The sequence below is a fragment of the Arvicola amphibius genome, chromosome 10, assembly GCF_903992535.2.
Source record: "Arvicola amphibius chromosome 10, mArvAmp1.2, whole genome shotgun sequence".
Taxonomy (NCBI): Eukaryota; Metazoa; Chordata; class Mammalia; order Rodentia; family Cricetidae; genus Arvicola; species Arvicola amphibius.
Window position 1 is genome coordinate 72,903,499 of NC_052056.1, and position 24,249 is coordinate 72,927,747.

Here is a 24,249-nt window from a genome sequence, read left to right on the forward strand (position 1 = left end):
GAAACCCGTGACTGTGATGCACTCGGGAGGCAGAGGCAGGAGTTTGAGGCCAGCCTGGTCTACATGGGGAGTTTCAGGACAGCCAGGGCTACATATGATTTTATTGGGCTACAAAAAATCATACCCCAATTTAGTTGTGCATGGAACTAAGAAATTCAGTCTCCCATGACATCCAAACTGAGAGAATGAGGTGGAGCCAACCCTGGACACAAACAGCCTACCCAGTTCTTGCCAAATCAAGAAAATTTGGTTCTTCTCTCAGTAGGCAGAGATGTCTTATTGCCTGAGCAGGCCCATGACTGCTAAGGCAGGAAGGAAGGAGGATGGAGGGCGGGGCAAATCTGGTTGCTAACCTTACTATTGCTAGAAACCTCCTTCCAGAAGCCGGGGCAGAGCAGGATGAAGACCTGACATTTCTCAAAATATTGGCACTTTAGAACGTTATTCAGTGATCAAAACTAATACTTTTAATCCTTGAAACACCACTGATGGCTTCAGGAATCTCTGCAAAAGCTTTATCTTCCCATCTTACCATAAATGTTTGCCAGTTTAGAATAAATTTGTAATGATAATAATAATAATAGCTACCATTTATTGAGCACCTACTCTATTGTGTGCCAGGTACTGTGCTAGGCACTTTTCGTACAATATCTAATTTAAATCCTCACAACAACCCTGTGAGGTAGGTATTATTTTCGTCATTTTACATACAGGAGGACTGAGGCTCCAGAGAGGTTAAATAACTATTACACAACCGAAAATGGTAGAGCTGGAATTCAAGCCCAAACCAACCTGACTCCAAATCCCATGCTCTGTAAATTAAGGAGGAAAGGAACTTGAGAAAGAGTGTCAGAGTGGAAGGGTGTGATATGCTGACTAATGCCATGTAGGAAGAAGGAATGAAGCCTATAAATGTATCTGGCTGGTAGGCCTCAGTAGACTGTGATGAAGGTCACCAGGACAGGAATTCAAGAGGAATAATACTTGGCTAGGGACATATGGACATGCCTATGGAGATGCCCAGTGAGTAATAAAGAGATCTGAAGAGTGGGGGAAGCTGGGGCTGGGAATACATATTTAGAAATGGCCAGCATATCAACAGCAATTGGAAAGAGAATGGATGAGATGGTTTTGGAAAGAAAGAGAAGTGAGCCAAAGATGGGATAATGGAAACACTGGTATCCAATGCAGGAGCGCCGTGGAGGGTTCTCATGAGAACAGGACATGGCAGAGTCAGAGGGGACTGAAGACAGCTAAGACTGAGTTATGCTTCTAACATAGCCCTTTGTTCACTAAAATCCTCGGAAATATTTGTTAAATGAATGTCAAAATATCCCCACCTCAGTTTGCCCCCAAACATAGGCTAAGGACATCTGATGGAGGGAGGCATTTTTGGGGGACTGAACCCAGGACATGCTAGGCAAGCACTCTACTACAGAGCTACATCCCCAGCTCTGACACCTTTGCCCTGAAAATACGAATCTGGGTAAGTCAACAGAGTTTTAAAGAGAAAATTGTGACTTAAGGTGGAAAACAATTTTAAAAAATAACTGGAACTGTCTGGAAGTTCCAGTAGTCCTCTTGTATAACTTCAACTGGCCTGTGTTTCCCGGCTCTGCTTTCAGATATCATGGTGAAGATGAGACAGGGCAGGCTGTAAGGGATTCAGGGGCAGGAGGGAAGTAGAGAAGACCTGTTTGTTACCTGTTGAGCCCTAGTTTTTGGGCTTTAACCAAGTACCAAGTTCTCAGGAACATGTGCGGGAGCCTTGAGGGCAAGCAGAAAGGGGAGAGGGCAGTTAGGGACCAGCCCCACTATCTAGGAGATGACTTGGAGAAGGGTCCAGCCCTCTGGGCAGGGACCAGCCCTGAGGCTTATGTAAACTTGCATAGGCACACGTGTGTGTGTGTGTGTTAGTGTGAGGGGTGGGGAGAAAATATCTCTACTTCCCTCTGGAAAGAACAGAGGTGTTGTGCTGGGTGAAGCTGAGGTCCTTCCCAGAAGCCTAGTGACCTTGCAGTGTGGGTGTGAGGGCTGGACATCCTTGGGGGTACTGAAGCAGAGTTCCCGGTCTCCTTGGAGGCTGGGCCTCCCTTTCTTGGGGGCTCACAGAAAGTCAAACAGCCCGAAATTCTTAGCTGCTCCAGGCCCAGGGAAATTTGAAGGAAGAAAAAGAAGAAAAAATGTTTCAGGCCCAGAAATTCGATGAGCCTGTTGGTTAGTAGGGTTAGATCCGAGGGAACTAGCACACAGGGAAGGCATGGATGGGGGTCCAGGCCCAGCAGAGATAGTCCCTGGAAGCCACCAGTGGCCCTGGCATCTGAGGGGGGCTCTCAGGGCTTCTGATTGGGGCTGGGTTCAAGCAGGGGCAGCCGGCATGGACGCCTACTGGAGGTGGCTGCAGCTGGAGGGTGAAGGACTGAAGCAGAGGGCGGAGCAGTGGGCGGGGCGGGAAGGGAAAGGCCGTTTTCTTTTGGTGTCAGTGGTGGGGTGAAATCAAGATCTCTGCACACATGCTTGAGGAGGGGGGAAAAGGGTTCTGGGGAGGGGGCAGGGAGCAAAGGTGGCCATAAGGGTGTGACACCACTGGGCTCAGCTCCTATGTGAGAGTGGAGCATCGGGAAGAAAGAAAAGCAATGCAGAGCCAGGGACATAAAAAGTCTTGGGAAGCCCGAACTGGGTGGAATGGGTGCTGGTTAGTGGGCAGAGGCACCAGCTGGGCCAGAGGCAGGTTAGGGGCTGGAGCATGGATGAGTAGAGACTCCTCATCCTTGCTGCTACCAGCAAGCAGTAGCAGTTAGTTCCATTTATTTCCCTTTTAGGTACCAAAGTAAAAAGAGACCGACTTATGGAGAAAGGGATGCAGCCGGCTCGGGGGTGGGAGCGGAGAGGGGCCCTGATCACATCACATCCACAAAGAACTCACTGGGGTTTCCCATTGCCATGCGGAAGGACTGTCTGCTGGCTGTCAGTTCCGGGGGCACCGAGGCCAGGTCACGGCCTGGAGGCGCTCCTGGGGGCCCCATGGCTGCAGGCGGCGGGGTCATCATAAGCATCGGGGGACCGTAAAGAGGAGGCACTCCGGGCGGGCCATAGCTGGGGTGCGTGTGGTGGCTGCGCAGGCTGCTGGTCAGCGAGTGGTGGCTGCGATGGCTGTGCTCACTGGCCGCTGGGCCTGAGCGCTCACTTGGTGCCCGCTCCCGAGGCCCTCGCAGACTGCTGCGTGTAGTGTGGTCTGATTCACTGCCACTACCACCTGATTTGGAGTCCCCAGCTTTTGGGTCCTTCTCCTTGCGCCGGTCGCTGCCACTTCGGTTGGAGCCACTGCTTCGACTGCCTGTAGGGATCAAATAGGGCCAGGATGGAGGCACAGAGGTGGCCAGGGCTCCCTGCAGCTTCCTTCTGGCTGGTTCTCTGACTTACCTTCACTGTGCTGACTGCTGGCGCTGCCCCCGCCATAGCTGTACCCTAGTTCTGGGAAGCCTGGGTGTGGATTGTAGGGATGCGGAGGTGGTGGGTACTGGTAAGGGAAAGCCATAGGCCAAGGAGCAGCGCCTGGGTGCGGCAAAGGAGCTAGTGTATCCTGGTCAGAGGCACCGCTGGAGCCATCATGGTCGTGAAGTGACAGGTTGGCCATATCTGTGGGAAGAGGACTCGTAAACTGGTCTGTTTTGTGTCCACGCCCACAATCAGGAGGTCTCCAGCCAAAGATGGACTGCAAGCAACAGTGTTAAATTTATGGACAGATTGGGAGGCCTGCAGATCTCCTTGGCCACTCCAATAGCTCTACAGCCAACCCCCACATCTAATACACAATGCCCTTAAGTTCTAGGAAGGCTGAGGCAAGAGACCTGATATAAATTCAAGCCCAACCTGGGTTACATGGTAAGTTTGAAGCCAGCCTAGGCTCCATTATCAGACCGTCTCAAACAACTGGACAATAACAACTGCAAAATGAAACAAGAACAAAGCAGAAATGAGACAAACAAAAACGACCCCATCTACCCACACTCTCATCTCTTCGGCCATTTTCTCTTCTGTTGAGAGGTAAGGAAAGTCAGGGAATGTGGAAGGCTGAAGTACTAGAAGCCCCCAGGTATGGTAGCACTGTGATTCATGAAGCACACTACACATGGGACTGGAGCGATGGTTCAGTGGTTAAGAGCACTGGTTGCTTTTCCAGAGGACCCAGGTTCAATTCCCAGCACCCACATCTCACAACTGTCTGTAACTTGAGTTCTGGGATACCCAGCACCCTCTTGCAGGCAAAACACCAATGCACATAAAACAAAAACAAAACACAAAATAACACTACCCAACAACTCACAAAGGGGTAATTGTCACTTCTCTAGGCAAGGAAACAAAAGTCCAGAGAGGTTAAATGAGCAGCCTGAGTTAACCTACTGCAGATAGAAAGGAAGCAGAGAGATGCTCATACACTCACCTTCTCAGATTAATTAAGAGGGGGGTGTCTGGGAAAACTGGAAAACTAAGGTGAATGTTTTCCCCTAAGACAAATAATAACTTATTATTATTAAAAGTCCAGGATGAGGCTGGAAAGAAGGCTCAGCAGTGGAGAACACTGGCTGCTCTGGCAGATCTGGTTCAGATGGAGGGTCACAACCATCAGTAACTACGGTTCCAGGGCATTCCAGCGACTTCTTCTGGCCTTCTTGGGCATTGCATGCATATGGTGCACAGACACATGGCTTTCTTGGGCATTGCATGCATATGGTGCACAGACACACATACAGGTCAAGGATTCACACACAAAAAATAAACATAATTCTTAAAAATAAAAGTTCAGAATGAGGTGGGTGTGGTAGCCCACTCCTTTAATCCCAACACTCAGGAGGCAGAGGGGGCAGATCTATGAGACTTCAAGACTAGCTTGGTCTACACAGTAAGTTCCAGGATGGCCAGAGAGCTATGTAGTAAAGTCCTGTCTCAAAAGCGGAGGAGGGGTCCAGAATGGGCTGGGTGGGATGTGTGCACCTGTGTCATTCCAGCAGGACTGGGAGGTCAACCAACCCAATATACAATAGGTGGAGGGGTAAATTAAAAGAGAAAGAGGAGTTGGCAGAATCCTAAATGAACACACTGTCTTTTAAGGGCCTCCTTTGTAGAAGCTCTTGCCTTGATCACATTTTCCTGGTACTGATGTGGAGAGTGGGGATGGCATAGAAGAGGCCAGAAAGAACTCCCATCCTGCTTGCAGCCGGAGCTGGCACCGGTGCACTAGCACCACTATTTCCTAACTTTCTTCCAGCCTTGAACTTGTGCACTTCCTAAAGGTAGGCTGTCCTCACAAGAGCTATAACTTCCCAGGAGGGAGTTTATAAAGGGCTACCAGGACTGATTACCCTGCTAGGTCATACTCTGCTCATGGAACACCAATTCTAAGAAAGCTATAATTGCCCCATAGAGGCCATCTATACCATTAGATCTTCTCCCAAGGCCCAAGGTGATCCAGCCAGCTTTGCAGGAAGAAGGCAGGGTATGGGGCTCTGAAACTGTTTATGGAGCCTGCCAGCCAAGCCACTAACTTGTCCAGAGGCCAGTGGCAGCCTACAGGCAAAGAAGGAAAGCAGTGGCCTGTATTGGCTCAAATACCAACAGCTGTTGACGTCTTTAGCCTGTAGGCTGCTGTCCTGGGGACCAACAGTATACTTCAGGACGAGCACAAAGTTCCTCTTTGAGCCTACATCATTCCTAGCTCAGCAGACTGTGACCCCTCTGTGAAGCAAAAGCTTTTTCTGCTGCGCACATCCTGAGCTGAACCTTGGGTGGCCTAGGTGAAGGACCCAGTTGGGCCCAGCAAGAAAATATCTTTTGAGCAAAACTGCCTTAGCTGTCTTGGAAGCTTTGTATGTCCCCAGAGGTCTGGGGCCCTGGACTGATGTCTGCTAACAGTATCAATAATAAGCAGTGTCTATGAATTTCAGATAATGGAATGTGAAAATCAAAAGTGCACCTTATAATCAATTAAATATAGTAATTTAGTATTATTGTAATTTAGTAATTTAGTATATAGTAGGCAGCTTTTCCAGAGTACTTCTTGTGGGTCACACACTGTCCCTGTTCTAAGCAGTTTACATATTTTATGCTGTGTTCGAGACCGCCCTATGGCCTAGGTTCTACTTCCTTCCTCCACCTCTGACTTAGGAGTTGGAGCACCTACTGATGTTCACAGGAAGGGGTGACATTTGAACCCAGAACTGCCACAGTCCAAAGTCTACCATGACTCTGTAAGAGCTGCCGAGGGCCAGGAACCCTACCCTCTATGAGGGACGGTGTTTTGTAATATTGGCCACTCTAGTCCGGGAAGCAGTCTGAGTTGGCTGCTGGGTGCCAGCCCCACAGGTATGAAGGAAAGCTCTTTTGGGCAGAGGTGTCTGCTGGCGTGAACAGAGGTGTCTGTCTGAGGTCATCTAGAGGCTACCGTAAAGGAAGGGTCTCCGTAGGCTACTTGGCTTAACTATTCTCAAAGGCCCTCTCAGGATCAAATTTAAATGCCTTAGTGCAGCTTGCAAAGTTGTCTGCAACCTGATTGACAATTTTTCCAGCTTCATTCCATGGTATGGTTCACCCCTGGGATCTTAGAAAGACAGGGCTCCCTGGCCAATCCATATCCTGACCCGTTAGTATCATCTGTTGGCGCATGGTCAAGGGCAGGCTGAACAATGGTTTTGGAGCATCACATACCTTGAGCATGTGGTATGTACCCAGAGCAAGTACCCAGAACAGTGGGAACTACAACTGCAAGACCTGGATCCAAAGCCTAAGTACTTCCTTTCTAATTCTGTGCCCTAGGGTAGACTATTTATACCAGTAAATCAATCTCCTCATTTGATAACATGAACAGTACCCATGCCCTCCCTCACCAGGAGGTGAGGGCTGTGGGATGGAAGGAAGACACTTCTGAAACTACTGGTTCCATGTCAAGACAGAACGGCACTTAGAGAAGCTGAGGATCAACAGAGAGATGGAAGACCAAGGAAGAGCTAGGCTGGGCTGCTGATATCACAGGGCTGTCAAGATTTGTACCAGACCCCAGCTCTGGTAAGCCTACCTAGATTTCCTGGAGTCGGCTACCATATCATACCCTTTACTGCCATCACGTCACACCCTTCCTCTATCACACCACACCCTCGCTCATCACACCACACCCTCACTCCACCACACCCTCGCTCCATCACACCACACCCTCACTCATCACACTACACCCTTGCTCCATCACACCCTCACTCCATCACACCACACCCTAACTCCACCACACCACACCCTCACTCCACCACACCCTCGCTCCATCACACCACACCCTCACTCCACCACACCACACCCTCGCTCCATCACACCACACCCTCACTCCACCACACCACACCCTCGCTCCATCACACCACACCCTAGCTCCCATGATATCACACCCTTACTCCTATCCAGGAGACAAGAAGGTGGGGAGATTCTGGGTATGGTGGTGGCATGCATTTATAATCCAACACTCAGGAGGCTGAGGCAGGATTTCTGCTGGCTACACAGCAGGTATTAGGCCAGTATAATATACAGAGCAAGGCCCTGTCTCTAAAAAAGACAAGAAGCAAAGGTGGTGGGAAGACACGTACTGCCACAGAGGTCACCAAAGATGTAGTAGCACTGCTCGGAGAATGTGATTTTGTTGACGGTATGTCGGATGAAACCGGCTTTCAGCAGGTTGCTGGCATACTTGCGGGCCTCCCGCCGGTCTGTGAATCCTTCCACATTGTGGTACAGCCAGTCCACCACATCTGAGCCTGGGGATAAGGCAGCCAGTTGATTTGGGTTCCACTGGCTTCACAGAAGCTGTGAGGCTGGGGCAATTAACAGCTCAAAGGAGTAGCCCAAGGGAGCTGGTGGGTTCCCCACCCCTGCCCTGCTCCACGACTCCCTACCCTTCCCTTCATCTCGCTGTAAGGTTCTCTCACCAATGAAAGCATTGGGAATGGTAATCTTGAGCCACATGCGGTCTCGAACCTCCAACCCTGATTCAGGCGAGGCCATGGCTTTTACGATTGCTGCCATGTCACTGTGGATTGAGAGGTGGAAGTCATCTAGGCCTAGGGGGAAAGGCGGAGTAGTGAGGCAAAGAGTCACCGTGGAGTTAGGAAGACAAAAGCGGCGTTCCCGCTCTCCCACTCAGAATAATTCAATGATTTCATGAAGGTACTTAGTACAGTGCAGATGTACAATTGTGACAATAAAAATGAGTGCTTACTTCATGCCACACAGTAATAACGTTCTACTGAGACCCTCTTGTTAAGCACCACAGGAACCGGGTGAAGTATATACTGGTAGTCTCACTGTAGGAGAGTAAACTGAGGCTCTGTGGGCGTTCACCGTGCTTGAGGAAGCACATTGTGTCCAGTGCAGTTCTCAGTGCCCAGTGGGGAGGGCTGTGATGTGAGGTGTCTGGACTGAGTAGGCTCTCACAGGCCCTCTGCAGTGCACAAGGGGCTCACTAGTCCTCACACCTTGTCTGCAGGGCCCTAAGAACAGGCTTGAGTACTCACGTTCTGTGTCAGGGATGGAGCTGGTGATAGAGGAGCTGGTGGAGGTGATGGTGCTCAGGGAAGGGCTCATGCCGTAGGCAGGGAAGGTGCCTGTCATGGCTGCAGTGTGAGAGACCCAGGCTGCAGGGTCAATGGGCCGGATGGGCTCACCTGCAAGGAGGAGAAGGAGTTGCAGGCTGCCCATCACCCATCAAGAGAGGAGGAACAGAGTTGACGTATGCCAGCACCAACTTTGGGCTGAATCCCTGGTCTACTTACTCCGGGGTAATGTGAAACAGCCACGTGGACTTGGGTCCCAGCACTTGGCTACAGTCAGAGTGATGGGCCTGAAAACAAGGTTGTCCTAGTAAAGGCAGGAGGTATGAAGGCCAGACCAAGCCTCCTACCAGAAATGCCTTCACCACCTTTCCCAGAATCCCATCCCGTTCATACCCTGGTTTGTGTACGATCTCCCGGAGTACTCGGACTGCATCGTCATTGCTCATGTTCTCAAAGTTGATCTCATTTACCTGAGAAAGCGGGCAGGGAGTGAGATAACAGGGGAGCCCAGGTAATGGACAGGGGAGCTGGGCTGAGGGTCTTCCTCCAGACAGCGGGGACTTCTCACTATCCTACCACCCAGGGTAGACACTGATACCTGTAACAGCATATCTCCTGGCTCAATGCGTCCATCGGCCGCCACAGCCCCACCTTTCATGATGGAGCCAATGTAGATGCCTCCATCACCTCGCTCGTTGCTTTGGCCCACAATGGATATGCCCAAGAAGTTATACTTTTCTGCAGGGAATAATTTAACACCTTGAGCCAGGCAGGGCCCCTACCCATTAGTACAGGGCAGAGAGAGGTCCTGACATACTAACCATGTAAATATTACTGTACAGTGTGCACTTAAACATGCTTTCTATTTTCCTACTGGTTATAAGGCAGGGACTCCGGACTTACTTTTTACAGATCAGTAAAACCTATGTTTCCTTCCTAAGCCAGTAGGTGGCAGGAGTTAAACTCAGACTCAAGCTCTTTCTGTCATATTTAACTGCCTTTAATTTTTTTAATTACATTTTTATTTATTTATTTTGCACTCATTTGTATTTGTGTGTGTGTGCTCAGGTCAGAGGACAATTTGTGGGAGTCGTTTTCTCCTTCTACCATGTGGGTTCTGGGGACTGGACTCTGGCTCGGCAGCAGGCCCACCTGCTGAGCCACTAGGCACCAGCTGTTGTCTAAAGAGTCAGAAGTCAGAGAGCAATGGCAAGATGAGCAGGGACAGGGCTGGCTCTCAGAAATCACCTCCCCCAGGAAACCTCTCATGATACCACAGTTCTCTGGTTATCTGCTGAAGCCCTGACAATGAAATACTAACATGATTACATAGCATGCCAGTATTTATAAAACAGCAACATGAGAACAGGGGACACATACAGTTCTTCCTGTTTTGGATATGGAACCCAGGGCCTTGTACTCTGCCACTGAGATCCCACCCCAAGTCCCAGAAAATGTGTGCTGTATTTCCCAGAACCCCCTACACCATCCCAGCGGAGGAACTGGACTGTGTGCAGCAGACTCACCCATGTTGAGAGTGACTGTGATGATATTGAGGGACATGGTGGAGTCTGTGATACTGCTGAAGGACGAGGACTGGAAGAGACAGTGGCCGTGAGCAGCAAGCAGGGCGGGTGTTCCTCCTCAGCCACCACCCTTACCCCTAAGATTCCAGTCACCGAACCAAACAGAAGAAAGAGCTGTGGTCCTGCCTGGGAAGGACTCATAATCTGCCCTGCTCATCCTGAACACGGAAGAGCCCATACCCGCTCAATCCGGGAGACCTTCTGCTTCCGCCGCCGCCGCTTGTGTCTCCTCATCAGGCGCGAGGCACTGCTCTGTTCTGTGGAGCTGCTGAACCTGTGGGGCCCAAAGTCGTTCCCCACCAGGCTGGCCCATCCTGGCCCCATAAGAGGCACTGTGCAGCCCCAGTCCCAACAAAAACGCCCACATCCCTCCCAGAGGTGAAGCATCAGCAGGATTCTGGCCTCCTCATGGGTCACTTGCCCTCCTCACTCCCATCCCAGTACCTATGAAAGGCAAGCCCCACCTGCTGGTGGAGTCATCCTCATCGGAGTCAAAGAAGCTGGTAGTCTCCAGCTCACTGCTCATAAGGGTGGATGAACTGTCATAGCCACCAGGCTCCCGCCGCCGCTCCCCCTTTGCAGTTCCATTGAGCCTGGCTGCTGCAAGGGAAGTAGGTAGCTGAGTCCATGCAAGGCCCAATGGAGGGAAGAAGGGATATGTGGCGGGCAGGACAGGGGCCAGGCATATCCAAAGCTCAGGAACTAGGATAAAGGGGCAGGGAGCTAGCTGAAATCTGCGGGGAAGGGCTGGAAGTGAGTGATACAAACCGTGTTCTGGGCCATCCCTCCGTCGGGGCCGCTCCCGTTGGGCAGACACCAAGGAGTCGGTCTCCGTGTCGTTGTCCAGGTTCTCCTGGCTGCCTCCACTGGCATGAGGGCTAAAGGGGAGGGAGGACTTGGTGGAGAAGAGAAGAGGCTGGGGGCTCCCTTACCCAGCCCTGGGCTGAGCTGAAGTACTCCTTCCCCGTGGGTCATTCCCTCCTTAAAGTCACACTCACTGAAAGGATGGGGGTCGAGAATCCCCAATGCCTCCTGTGCGCTCTATTGAAGGTGGCAGCTCTGCCGGGTTGTCAGCACAGAAGGGGGCTGGCTCTGGGTGAGAGCCCTCAGCAGATACCAGCTGCCAAGAAGGAAATGAGTGGTCACAAGGGTGCCAAGGCAAAGCAAGATGCTGCTGCTAGCATGACATCAAAGGCTGGAGGGAGTGAGACCGAGAAGACAGGCCCAAGCAAGGGCAGTTGGCCACGTGCATGAGGAGGAAGGACTGGCAGGCATAGGTGACTGTAGCAGAGTCGGGGCACAGCACAAACGACAGAGGATGCCAGCTGGCAGCGGGTGTCTGGATGGACACAGGAGACCTCTGAGTCTCCACCATGTGTTCCTGTTCCTCCCTCCACTATTCTCGCAATTTTATTAAAGGCTGAAGACTCTAGATTAAGAAGTTATTAGAAAACTAAAGGTAGATTCAGATACAAAGGCATAAAATACCTAAATGCAATCTTAGCTAAGCCTTTCCTCCCTCCAGCCAGCACAGGGATACAGCTAGAGACTGAAGGCTCCTTACCCAGGACACCACGCGGCCGTTGAAACAGGGTAGCTTGGCATTGTCATCCGAGATCTCCTCCTTCACCACTCTGCAGGGAAGGGGGATGTCAGAGAGACTTTCTGATGTGGGAATGGACGGTGCTCATAATCTGAGCTGTCCTTTACCCCAAGTGGGAGATGAAGCCATTAACACAAGGCTGTTGAGCTGTGAGGAGGGACTAGGGACATATCCTTAGCACCTCCAGGAAGTAGAACAGAGAAGCTGTGGGAGGATCAGAAGTCAGGAACACACACTGTGCTCTGGGCCAACTGTCTTGCTAGAGCATCAACTCAGCCCTCAGGTGACTGGCAATTCTAATGGCCCCTCGCCACACCTCAGCACCTCCAGAGCGCCTGTCCTAGTTCCAGTGTGACCTTCCTTTCCCCTCTGACCTTCAGCTGGGAAAAGGTGCACTTCTTACTGTTCATCTCTTCTCAGCTAGGAATCCTGACTTAGTTCTGAGAGCTGCGAGCAAGGAGCTTAGGGAACGGAAAGAGGAGAAAAGGCATTCATAAGCATCCATGTGGCACATGTCTGGGAGGCTGAGGCAGGAGGATTATGAGGTGAGCCTCGGCAACAGAATGGGATTCTGTCACAGATAAACAAAGAATAAGGAAGTAAGGGGGGCTGAAGATGGAGCTCGTCCATCTGGCATGGTTGTGCATGCCTGTAATCTAGAACTAGAGACGTGGAGGCAAGAAGACCAGTTTAAGGCCGTCCTTAGCTTTACAGTGAGTATGAGGCCAGCTTGGGATACTTGAGGACTCTCACCTCACTCCTGCTCCGAAGAAAGGAATAAAATTATCAGTGACAATTGGCTTTATCGAGTATGCATTTCAGGCCCAGCAGTACGCTAAGCACTCATACACGGTCTCATCCACACTCACAAGGATGTTATAGGGAAGAAAAGTGGGGAACTGAGCCTAGGTTCAACAAGCCACCTAAACACACTAGTAACAAGTAGGAAGCTGGTGCTTGAATCCCTGTTTGTGTGACTCCGCATTTCTATGTATTATATCTTCTATTGCTATACTCAGAACATATAATTTTACTAAAATAAAAGCTGGGGGGTGGTGGCACACACATCTAATCCCAGCATTTGGGAGGCAAAGGCAGATGACTGAGTTTGAGGCCAGCTTGGTCTATAAAGAGAGTTCCAGGACAGCCAGGGATACACAGAAAGACCCTGTCTCAAAAAAAATTTATATATATATATATATGTATATGTGTGTATACATACACACATATACATATATGTATATACATATATACGCATATATACATACACATATATACATATACATACATATATATACATACACACATATTTTTTTATATATATATAAAAAATTTTACGCCGGCCTCATTAGGTAGACAATATAATTCTCACTTCATGAATAAAGAAACTGACATTTGATAACTTATTTATGGTTACAATACTAAGAGACGTTAGAGCTGAAATTGAACCCCAGGTTGTTTCTGACTTCAATTCTCTCTTCACTCTATGTCGCCTTTTTCCCAGTTTGAAGACAGATGTAATGGGCCTATGGGGGCTGGGGGGAAGTAACGTGGGACACGAGAGGCCATAGAATGTGGCCACGGTATGCAGCTTGGCCTTGGGAGTGTGAGAGAGCCAGAAGTTAGATACCAACTCTGGTGTGGGGCCTTGTTGTAGACCATCACACTGTCACTCACCCCAGGGGTACAGAGTGAGGCAAATGTGACCACAGGTTAGAGGAGGACACATGCTGAGGGGTCTGGACTACAATGGAGGAAGCTGTGCGGTTTAGACCCCGTCACTGGGACAGCAGTTTCCTTGTGGTACATTCTTGAGTTTACAATGAAGCTCCCAGGCCAAGGCTGCCGGCCTCCCTTCCATCCCTACTACTGCTAACCCCACAGCGATTCTAAGAAAGCAGCCCAGACTAACCAGCCAGTCGGGCCATTGGGTTCCCCAGGCTTGCATGGTAACCTGGGCTCAAGAGCAAAGAGGGTACACGTGACACACAGCATGGATTTTGGGTCCTTGTGGTGGGAAAGTTCGGCTGAGTCCCCCATCACTCCATCCTCCAGATGTTTCTTCTCTTTCTGGGGTCACCACCGGGTCTACAAGCCTCTGCTGACTCACAATGAGCAGCTGGACTTCAGCTTGGGAGGAACCTTCAACTGGACCCTTGTGGTAGAGCTGGGTCATCAGGGCTCCCCAGCAGTGTCTCTCCCTGATTCAGATTAGAGGCAGATAAACAACACTGGGCTCAGACACCCATTCTGCCACCTAGTAGGTCTCCCAGCTTAAAGACATCGTTTAGCTTCTCCAAGCCTTTGTCTCATCCTGGTAAGTGAGACTCTTAGAATATAATACAGACTAGTTACTGACTTTATAGTGTTAGTAAGACCCACACTCTCTCATTCCTTGTAAGCCCCCTTTTCAAGATTTTTATTATTTTTTAGTGTGTGTGTGTGTGTGTGTGTACAGGTGTATAGGCGTATGGAGGTCAGAGGACAACTTGTGGAGGTTGGATTTTTCCTTCTATCATGTGGGCCCTGGGGCTAGAGCCCAGGCCATCAGGCTTCACAAGGCAAGGGCCTTTCCTGCCTCTCCCAGGTAACCTAAGAGAGCCAAGTCTACCCCGAGCTGGACAAGTATTTTTGGAGACCAGATGGGAGTTGGGACTCCTAAGGCCTCACAGTCTGAACCTCTGAGGCTAAGGTGTAGCAGGTTTCCTCCTCCTGACATGCTTTCTCTCTTGTCGGCAGGGTCAGTGGCCTAGGCTAGTGGGAGCGCTCTGTTCCTTTCCCAGTTTGCCAAGGGTTACTATTTTTTTGAAGAGGAAAATATATAAAATGGTCATTTATATAGTATTCCTCACTATTATGTCTACCTCCTTCCCTCCCTCCCTCTCTCTTTCTACACACACACACACACACACACACACACACACACACACACACAGAGACACCTACCTACAGTGGTGTATCAGGACCTTAGCTTTTGGAGTGAGACCCCCGTACAACCAACCTGTCATTTACTAACTGTGCGACACAGGGGGAAGCTACTTAGGCTTCTTGCAGTCTCATCTTCTCATTTGCACGGGGAGGGGGGGGATATTTGTGCCTATTTCATAGGCTAGTAGGAGTCAGGGATGAAAGATGTGCAAAGAATCAAATCACTGTCCAACTGTAAGGAGCATATGATGAGCTTGTAAAATAAAAAATGAAATAAACTGTGAGCAGGGTCCTCTACTATTAGTCCATTAGTCCTCTGTGATAGGAAAGGACCTACAGGGTCTTTCGCTCATTTGCCCTTGGTGTGTGTGTGTGTGTGTGTTGGGGGGAGGTAAACCAACCAATTAATCACATCCACTTCACTCTTAGCATTGTTCTTAACCCTGTTAGAACAGCCACCTGATAATTTTGCCAAAGGTGCTTCAAGGACCACAGATGGCTATAAGATGGCTTCAGGTAGCACATGATAAATGTTGCTTAGTTCAATACTTTAATAAAAAAAAGAGTGGACAGTTGATTTAAAGCAAAATATTCTGTGAGCAGTGAGCAGATGCAATGGGGGCCTTTTATAATTGTAGTTAGTTCTGCTCACACAGCCTTGGGAAGGCAGGAAGCAGCCCACGGTGGTCTGCTTGGGAGGCAGAGGCGAGTGGGGGTGGAGATACAGGGCTATTCTAATCTCTCCAGGCATCTGGCCCAGCATACCCTGAAATATTATCCCAGTTCCTTCAGGCCCTGTTCTCCTTAATTCACTCGAGTCAGGCTGAGACACCCACCCAGTATCCCCCAACTCTCCCAGATAGATCCTGAAAAAAATCTTTCGACCAGGTTTGCCTACTCTAGACTTAAGACAACCATTACCACACTGGAGTCCTCATCCCCGGGCGAGAATGGAATCAGGAACAGTCCCATCTGCTCTCCAGTGTACACAACACTGCCACACACAGTACTTCAAGAGCGCATCACATGCTGAGCTCCAGGAAGAAGATGGCAAATAAGGCAGACAGGAGACAGAAGGTGCTTGCCTCCTGGGGCCTGCAGGGCGGGCCTTGGGAGAGAAGCCAGACTAATGAACACTGGGGAGAAGAATGCTTCCCCTCACCAAGCTCTGGGGCCTCAGCTGCAAGCACAGTGCAGCCTCAGGCAAGTGCATCAGAAGGACCTTCAGGCCTACATGGCCCAGAAGAGGGGTGGTGTGTGTGTGTGTGTGTGTGTGTGTGTGTGTGTCTTCTCCATGACCTCTAGGCCCACTGTCCAGTTAACGTGGGCAAGCCTCAAGCCCTGAGAGAGGGGTGTGAGTGTGTGTGTGTGTCCCCTCTCAGGCCAGCTGCTACAGAACCCTCAGGCTCCAACATTCCAACCTCCCTTAAAGGGGCAGTCCCTGCTTCTAAACTGCAGCTGGGTAGGGAGGGGAAGACAAGAGAACACCAAGAGGCCCTCCCTGGCCTTCCCATCCAGGCTCTGAAGCCCTATGCAACATCTCCTCTGGGATCACCATCTGGCGAGAAAAGGCCCCAGCACCTGGTTAGTGAGGACTCCTCCTCCTCCGGGTCAGGCAACACCCCATCGACCGAGGAGAGAGGGGAGAACGCTCAATAAACATCAGGTCCAGCATCCAGCCTGGCAGACAACACCCCCCCCCCCCCAACACCAACTCCTTCTCTAGTTCAAAGTCCCACCGGCTGCGGCCTTAGATACAGCACACTCCAAATAAGGCTCTGAGTTGCAGAGCTCAAAGGATGGGGAAGGCAGGCTAGGTGTCAATATACCCCAACTCTATGCTTAAAAGGTGGCACCTGGAAGGAGGGCTGAGGACTTTGGAGTGGAGTGGAAGGGATGTACGTCTTACGGGGGCCGCTGATCCGTGGGGAGTGTCGAGGCTTGAATGGTAGGAACCGATTGTTTAGGGTCCCACTGGACTGGGAGGGCAAGGCCTCCAAGAGGTAATAGGGAGTCCCTCAAAGTCAAGTGGGTCCCAAGTGACCGAGTCGCTCCCTTGCTGCAAGCGGGGCTAGAAATCAGTGCAGCGAGGGAAGTCCGAACTGGCTGCGTTGGCCCCCAGCACGGAGCGGCAGGGGCTCTCCCCGGAGGCGGGGCGGGGGCCATCCTCACCCAAAATCGTCGTCCATAGACTTGAAGAAGAACTTATAGCTGGGCCTCTGCAGAACGCCCTTAAAGTCCGCCAAGGTGACGCGCTCGGCGGGCAGGGGCAGTTTCACCAGGTACGGCGTCTCCTGCCCGTCCAGGTGGTAGATGATCTTGGTCTCGCCCATGGCTCCGGCCTCGGCCCCGCGGCGCGCGGCCTGCTCGGGCAGCGGGGCCGGGCCTCTCTCTCTCTCTCTCTCTCTCTCTCTCTCTCCGGCGGCGCTCGGCGCGGCCCGCTGCTCAGCCCCGCTCAGCCGCCGGCCGGGGCGCCAGCTCCCTTGTTCTCCGGCCGCTCCCGGGTCCCAGCGCCGCCCGCCGCCGCTTCCGCTCCCCACTCCCGGGGCTCCGCTGGCGACCGCGACTCTTCCGGTGGCCTCGGCCCTCCCGACTCTGGGCAGAGCCCAGCGTGGCCCCGCCCCACCCAAACGCCTAGCCGCGCTGGCTGCAAAGTCGATTGCCCGCCCACCCACCGGGCGGCGCTCGGTTCTGGGCGCTCCGGGTTCAGGCCGGAGCAGATGGAAGTCTCAACCCGGTGGGCCCAAGAGAACAATCTGCTGGCTCTTGTGCAGCCGGGGAGGGGTGGAACACAGGTGCCACCTTCTGCGGAAGAGGATGGATTTGAAGACCTAACTGGAGGATCCCCAGAGGAGGGTGGCTTCGGTGTAGATCTTTTGGTTCTGCTGCCAACATCATTGCTGTCACAGGACTAAACTGAGCTCCTTGTGGGCTAAGCAAGTTCAAGTTCTTATCCTTATAACTTCAGCGCCTATGCACAAGTAGTTTGAGAAATGGATTGGGCAGGTGTGGTGGTGCACGCCTTCAATTCCAGAACTCAGGCGAGGCAGATGGATCTCTGAATTCGTGGCCAGATTGGTCTACAGACCCAGTTCTAGGACAGCCAAAGCTACACAAAGAAACCCTGTCTCGAAAACCCCACCCTGCCCCCGACCAAAAAAAAAAAAAAAAAAAAAAAAAAAAAAGTGCAAACAGCCAGGCTTGGTGCTTACACCTTTAGTCAGCTCTCTGAGTTCTAGGCTAGCCTAGTCTATGGAGCAAGTTCCAGGACAGCCAGGGATACACAGAGAAACCCGGTCTCGAAATATAACACTCCCCCACCCATATGAAAAAAAAAAAAAAAGAGAAAAAGGAGCCGCAAACATGCATGATTGGGACAGTAGGTGTCAAACCACAACTAGGTACAGCCAGTCTGTGCTCAGCTTCTCTGTGGTATACATTTGTAACAATGAATACCAGGGTGGCATCGAAACTTCCGGCAACCCTCGTGCCTCAGGCTTCTGAGTTCTGGGATTACCATGTGCTATCATGTCTGCATTTTGGGACCTATTTTTATCACCTGAAACGTCAGGACCTCCTCTGCTCTGAAACCTCTTCATATTACCTTTCAAACGCCCTCCACATGATACACAAGTCCCTTCATAATCTAATGGCAATCTTCCTCTATAGTCTTTCTCATTATATCATAACCAAACATTTGTTTATAGGCAAGACAACATAATCAATAGCAGTTATATAACATCTTTTAAGTTCCTATCCTTCATTTAATCTTTTTCTTCAAGTAATGAATATTCATAACTAAGCAATAGTAAAACTTGTTTTCAATATTATTGTGGAATATTACTTTAACTAAGCAAGATGTTATATTTGTTTATGTTGCATTTAGGGATGAAAGATGTGTTACATTTGTTTAACCATGTAAAGATGTGTTACATTTGTTTATGCTGCTTTTAACAATGTAAAGATGTGTTGCTTTGCCTGCCTAAGGCTTCTGATTGATCTAATAAAAAGCTAAGTGGCCAATAGCTTGGTAGAACAGGGACAGGTGGTGCTAGCAGGCAGAAAGAATAAGAATGAGGGAGAGGGAGACACCCAGGGCCAGTCAGTCAGGCAGCTGACAGACAGACATGAAGCAGGACATGCAGAATGAGAGAAAGGTAAAAAGCCCTGAGGCAAAATGTAGATGAATAGAAACAGGTTAAACTAAGTTAGAAAAGCTTGTGGGACAAGTATAAGATAAAGCCCAGCATTCATAACTAATAAGTCTCTGTGTCATCATTTTGGGGCTAGCAGTCTGAAAAAGCATGCTACCATGTATTTATTTAAAATTTCAAGACAGGGTTTCTCTGTGTAGCATTGGCTGTCCTGGGACCCTCTCTGTAGACCAGACTGTCCTGCCTCTGCCTCTTGGAGTGCTGGAATTAAAGGTATGCACCATCCCCTGCCTGGCAAGATATGTGTGTGTGTGTGTGTGTGTGTGTGTATGTGTGTGTACACACATTATAGGTATCTGAGTTGGTAAGAAGAGGGTGTCAATCCCTTGGAGTTAGAATTACAGGAAGCTGTGAGCCACCTACTGATGATGCTGGGAATTGAACTCAGGTCCTCTGTAAGTGCAGCAAGCCTCTTAACAGTTGAGCCAATTCTCCAGCCCCAGTATTAAAAATAAAAGCCCAGGACGGCTTTGAACTTTCTACTCTTGTGCCTCTGCTTCTGGAGTGGCTGGGGTTACAGGCATGTTACAAGCCTATTTCTTGATTTACACATTCTAGACATTGCCTATTGACATCCCACCTTTTACTTAAGACTGAAATCATCCTTGCTGACTAGATAGTACTTAATACTTAACAGTTAGTGTTTTAACTATCAGTGAATGTATACTTCTAAGTCTCGTGGATTCCTTGTTTCTTTAACACTTTTTGCTACATTGTTTGGTTAACTTTTATTCTTAGTACACAACCCCGTAGTTTCTCAGGACATTTTGTTCATCCAGTCTAATCTATTAGGTAATCCAGGCTTGCTTGTCTCTGCAACTTCTTTCCCTTCTTTTGCTCTGGTGAACACTGCTTGCTGACTCCATCTGTCAACTGTTACCTGGCAACTTTTCAATATCCCCAGAATTCCTTTTACGTCTCCTCCAATCTGGTTGTTTCTTGGATACTTTATTCCTCTTTTAGTAAAGCTTATTGCACCTTTTGACAAGTCTCTTTGAAAGGAAGGATGAAAAATATAATTTTGGTTGTTTTTTTTTTTTTCTTCTAAGACCGGGTGTCTTTGGCTGGGAATGCATGCAGCTCAGACTAGCCTTAAACTGGAAGTCCTGCCTGGGATCACAGGCTTGTGCCCCCACCTCACTTTAGGGTATTATGAATGTAGGCAAGATTTCTATCCCTAAAGCCCAGGTTGTTTTTAAGCTGTCTATCTCACATATGACTGAGGACTGGCACAGTGGCTCAGTGCACAGGCCATGCTAGACTGAGTTTGATCCCCTAAATCCACACGGTGGAAGGACTAAGTCCTGCAAACCTGACTTCCATAGGCACACTGGCACGTGTGTGCTCCCCAACACTTCCACACATGCAAAATAATTTAAAGAGTTGAAAATAATTTCCCTTCAGATTTTTGAAGGCATTTGTTTTCTCCTTTCATTAATAAGGAATTGATTTGGTATCATTTCAAGACTTGGCTTCTTTCTAGAGGGCTTTGGGGCATTCTTTTTATTTCTGCACCTCTGTGTTGCCCAGGCAGGTTTTTTATTCCTGGGCTCAAACCATTCTGGCTCAGTGTCTGATAAGCTGGGAGTGGAGGTATGTATTGGCTTTGATTCATGGAGATCTTTTTTCATGCACTGTGCCAGGCATTTGGAGTACCTAGAAACCAACATCTGAATGGATACTATACTAACCTTTTTTCTTGCTCTCTGAATTCTTATTACATGTTGGACCTTCCAGATTGACTCTGTATCCTTTTTGCCTCTATTATTTTTGAGAATTTCATATTACAAGATTTCCTTTTAGAACCGTTTCAACCACTTATCCAATATATCAGAGTTTAGTTATCTGATATATTGCTATTTATGTATGTCCAGACAGAATAGAAACAGGTATACCAAGGCTCGGGGAAAAATGAAATCAAATTGACCTCCAAGCAGATGTAAAGCTGAGAATGCAGCGAGGTATCCCCGTCCTACCCAGCCCTCAGTTCTTACAGCCACTTTAAGCTGTTTCTGTCATCACTGCAGTTGTGCAAGTACGTGGCAGCCAGCAACCTCCAGGAGCCTTTTCTCACCTTCCATTATGGGGACTGAACGTTTCCCTGAACTCAGGTCGGCAGGCTTGTGTGGCAAGTGCTTTTACCTGATCAGTCATCTTGTCAGCCTCTCGAGTTCTAAGAACTCTGATTCTTCAGTTCTCCCTGTGACAGTTTTCCTATAGACACAGTATTTTCCTTCTTTTGAGTTTTCATAATCCTAATTATAGCTTTCTGCCCTTAATATTTTTGGAATATCCTATTTAGTAGAGCTTCCTTGTTTCCTTTAGTGCTTTGTTTCTGCTTCTCATGCTGGAGGGTTCTTCAAATGTTTGAGCCTTGGCTTTTACTGCATGCAAGGCACAAGAATGCAGGTTGGAGCTCTATGTACGAGGGGCACTATTAAGTCTCACTGCAGAGAGGTAAAGCAGGGGAAGTCTTTCTTTGGGAAGGTCAAGGAAAGTGTCAACATTCAAAGGCCAATCTTTCCTCCCTGTAGTTGTTTTTGTCTAGTGGGGTTCAAGTAAATGTGTGGATGCAAGGTTCCAGCACTCACATAGTTTCCCTTAACTCCTTAGTCGACTTAACACCCCAATCCCAACCACATTTCTGATGGAGTCAAGAGTCTGACATCTTGAAATCCCATGGGATTTATCATGCTGGGAGCCCAGACTCTGGTTTGGAAACCTGTGATTTTTTTTTCTGAGACAAGGTGTGGCAGCCTGGACTGAGGATGATCACGAGTTCCTGACCTCCCTTCTCCTACCTTCACCTCCCAAGTGCTCCATTACCACAGTAAACCTTCTACACAGATCTTGAGATAACAATCACGGCCCATACCTGGTTTCATGACCTTCTTAAACATTTTTCTTTGGTGATTTCTCCCTACCATTGCTTGCAGACTTAATTATTTCTTGCAGAGAAGAAGCAGTCTCCTGGCTCGGTCTGTAAGTGGCAATGGTATGTGTGCAGGGATTTCCGTGTGAACTCCTTGCTCCATGCCTCTAACCCTTTACCTTCCCCTAAGGCTCTAGACCAGCAGTTCTCAACCTGTGGGTAGAGACCCATTTTGGGGGGAATCAAAACCACCTTTATCGCCTAAAATCATCAGAAAACACAGATATGTACATTACAATTTGTAACACTAGCAAAATTTACAACTATGAAGTAGCAACCAACACAATTTTATGTCTGGGGTCACCATGTAAGCAACTGTATTAAAGGGTCGAGGCACAGAAGTTTGAGAACCACTGTGCTAGACCTTACCCTGGCTTGTTAATAGCTACACCAGCAGGAAGAGTCATCTATTCTCAGCCACCATTTATTAGTCCATGAAGTTTTATCTTTAGATTTATGTGAAGAGTGTTTTGCTCACATGCATGTCTATGTATCATGTGCATCCTGGAGCTGGAGTTATGCTCAGTGGGTGCTGGGAGTCAAACCTGGGTCCTAAGGACAAGAGTTCTTATCCACTGAGCCACATCTCTAGCCCTTAGGTCTAATTCACTGTGATCTCCTGTTCTCCGCCTTCCCCACTCCCTCAGGGCTTGGAGGTCTCTGCTTTGGAGGCCTCTGGCTTTACTTCCTGCCTGAGCCCACTTTAAGCAATGCTTCTATTACCCTAATTAGAAAAATCCCTTCTTAAAGTTACCTCAATTCTGATCTGTGCACTATCTGAACAGTTAAAGATGTTTTGTTTGTTTTTTTTTTTTGGTTTTCGAGACAGGGTTTCTCTGCAGCTTTTTTAGAGCCTGGCCTGGAACTAGCTCTTGTAGACCAGGCTGGCCTCGAACTCACAGAGATCCGCCTGCCTCTGCCTCCCGAGTGCTGGGATTAAAGGCGTGCGCCACCACCGCCCGGCTCTGTTTGTTTGTTTTTGAGACAGGGTTTCTGTGTAGGTTTGGAGCCTTCTTGGCTCTGTAGACCAGGCTGGTCTTGAATTCAGAGAGATCCACCTGCCTCTGCCTCCCAAGTGCTGGGATTAAACACTAAACACGTGTGCCACCATCACCTGGCCAAGATCAAGATGTCTTATAGCTTCTCAACTGTCCCATAGGTACAGGCCATCCTCTCTGTATGCTCTCTCCAGACACTGGATCCTGGACCATAGCACAGGCTAGCCTGGGACTCTTGAACGGCTGGCTTCCACTTTCCAAGTGCTGACAAGTGTTGCTACTATGCCAAGATGTTTTTGTTCTTCCTTTTCAAAAATGCCTCTTCACCCGTAAGTAGAGTTCAATAGCCCCGTTTAGCTTATTCCTTTCCACTCAACTGAAACAAAGGCGCCTATTTTGCCTATGATGCCAAGTGTGTGACATTTACTATATTATACTATATTGTCAAGAGAAACTTAATGACTCACCCTATATGAAGGCAGCAAAGACCTCACAAAAGGAGAGTACTGAGTTACAGGAGCTGCATAACACAATGACAAACTCTAGTTCTAAGGTCAGAGGCCTCTCTGAGCTGCAGGCATCTCATCAGAAAATGACAAGAGCTACTTCACAGGATGGATGGCAAAGGTCAAGTGAAACAGCACATGAATAGTTAGAATTCCTGCCACACGTTAAACTCAGCATAAGTGAAAGCATACTTCACAGGAATTTCTATGTTCTTAGCATGTCCATTTCTGGCTTTAGGTTTCATTTGCTTCTGGGACAGTTTGTACTTCACTGAAGCAGACAGAATTCTGGATAATAAGGTTAAAGTATGAAGTTATGCCCTGCAAGGTTCATAACATCTTAGGTGGGTTTCCTTACCCTCCCACTGACCCCAGGGTTTCTCCGCGTAACAGCTCTGCTGGCCTTGAACTTAGAGATCCTGCTGCCTCGGTCTCCATGGTGCTGGGATTAAAGGCCTGTGCTCCTACATCCAGTGGATTTCCTTATCTTTTCAGATGAACGTGGCCCAGTATCTCTGACAGAACCAGTACTGGGTCCACCAGAAAGGGCTTGAGTGGCAGATGGCTTCACATATGTCCGGCACCATCACCTTCAGGTTGAGGTTGTCCACACCAGGAAAGGCTATGGAAATAGGCTCTGCCACACCACCGCAGACCAGACCTGTCTATGGAGCTTGGGAAGGCAGCTCGGTCATCCACTTCCTGTGAGCCAGGGGAGTGGAATTTGTCAGGTAGCATAGCACCACCTTGTGGCCACCACAACCTTTCTCCCTGCCCTCCAGGTGCTGGCTAAAAGCAGCTAAGTCAGATCATATACATTCTCTCCTGGCTGATCAGGCAGAGTTGGCGAGAAGTCCAATACACCCCTCTTTTTAATATTAACAAATACAAACAACA

General features: G+C 49.2%; 1 protein-coding gene across 2 annotated transcripts; it reads right to left on the minus strand.

Moving 5' to 3' along the window:
* Positions 1-572: 572 nt before the first annotated feature.
* Positions 573-17,247, minus strand: Dvl3 (dishevelled segment polarity protein 3). 2 transcript variants are annotated; one of them, XM_038345362.2, is made up of 15 exons: positions 16,875-17,247; positions 11,736-11,805; positions 11,170-11,291; positions 10,940-11,049; positions 10,636-10,768; positions 10,352-10,445; positions 10,112-10,181; positions 9,184-9,323; positions 8,979-9,055; positions 8,805-8,872; positions 8,547-8,696; positions 7,962-8,093; positions 7,623-7,790; positions 3,424-3,639; positions 573-3,337 (listed from the first exon to the last, which is right to left on the minus strand). In XM_038345362.2, exons 1-15 carry the CDS (start codon positions 17,033-17,035, stop codon positions 2,901-2,903), a joined length of 2,148 nt encoding a protein of 715 aa, XP_038201290.1. In that variant the 5' UTR covers positions 17,036-17,247; the 3' UTR covers positions 573-2,900. The 2 variants fall into 2 exon arrangements, with proteins under 2 accessions (XP_038201290.1, XP_038201289.1); XM_038345361.2 differs by having other exon boundaries at positions 10,636-10,771.
* Between the last annotated feature and the right edge of the window lie 7,002 nt (positions 17,248-24,249).

What these genes read in the sequence shown, in the direction of transcription:
- Dvl3 (XM_038345361.2), bottom strand. Translation starts at nt 17,035, where the DNA reads ATGGGCGAGACCAAGATCATCTACCACCTGGACGGGCAGGAGACGCCG. An exon ending in TCTATGGACGACGATTTTGG is followed by an intron (nt 11,806 to 16,874) that starts GTGAGGATGGCC and finishes CCTTCCCTGCAG; the next exon opens with AGTGGTGAAGGAGGAGATCT. An exon ending in GAGGATGACTCCACCAGCAG is followed by an intron (nt 10,446 to 10,635) that starts GTGGGGCTTGCC and finishes TGGGCCCCACAG; the next exon opens with GTTCAGCAGCTCCACAGAAC.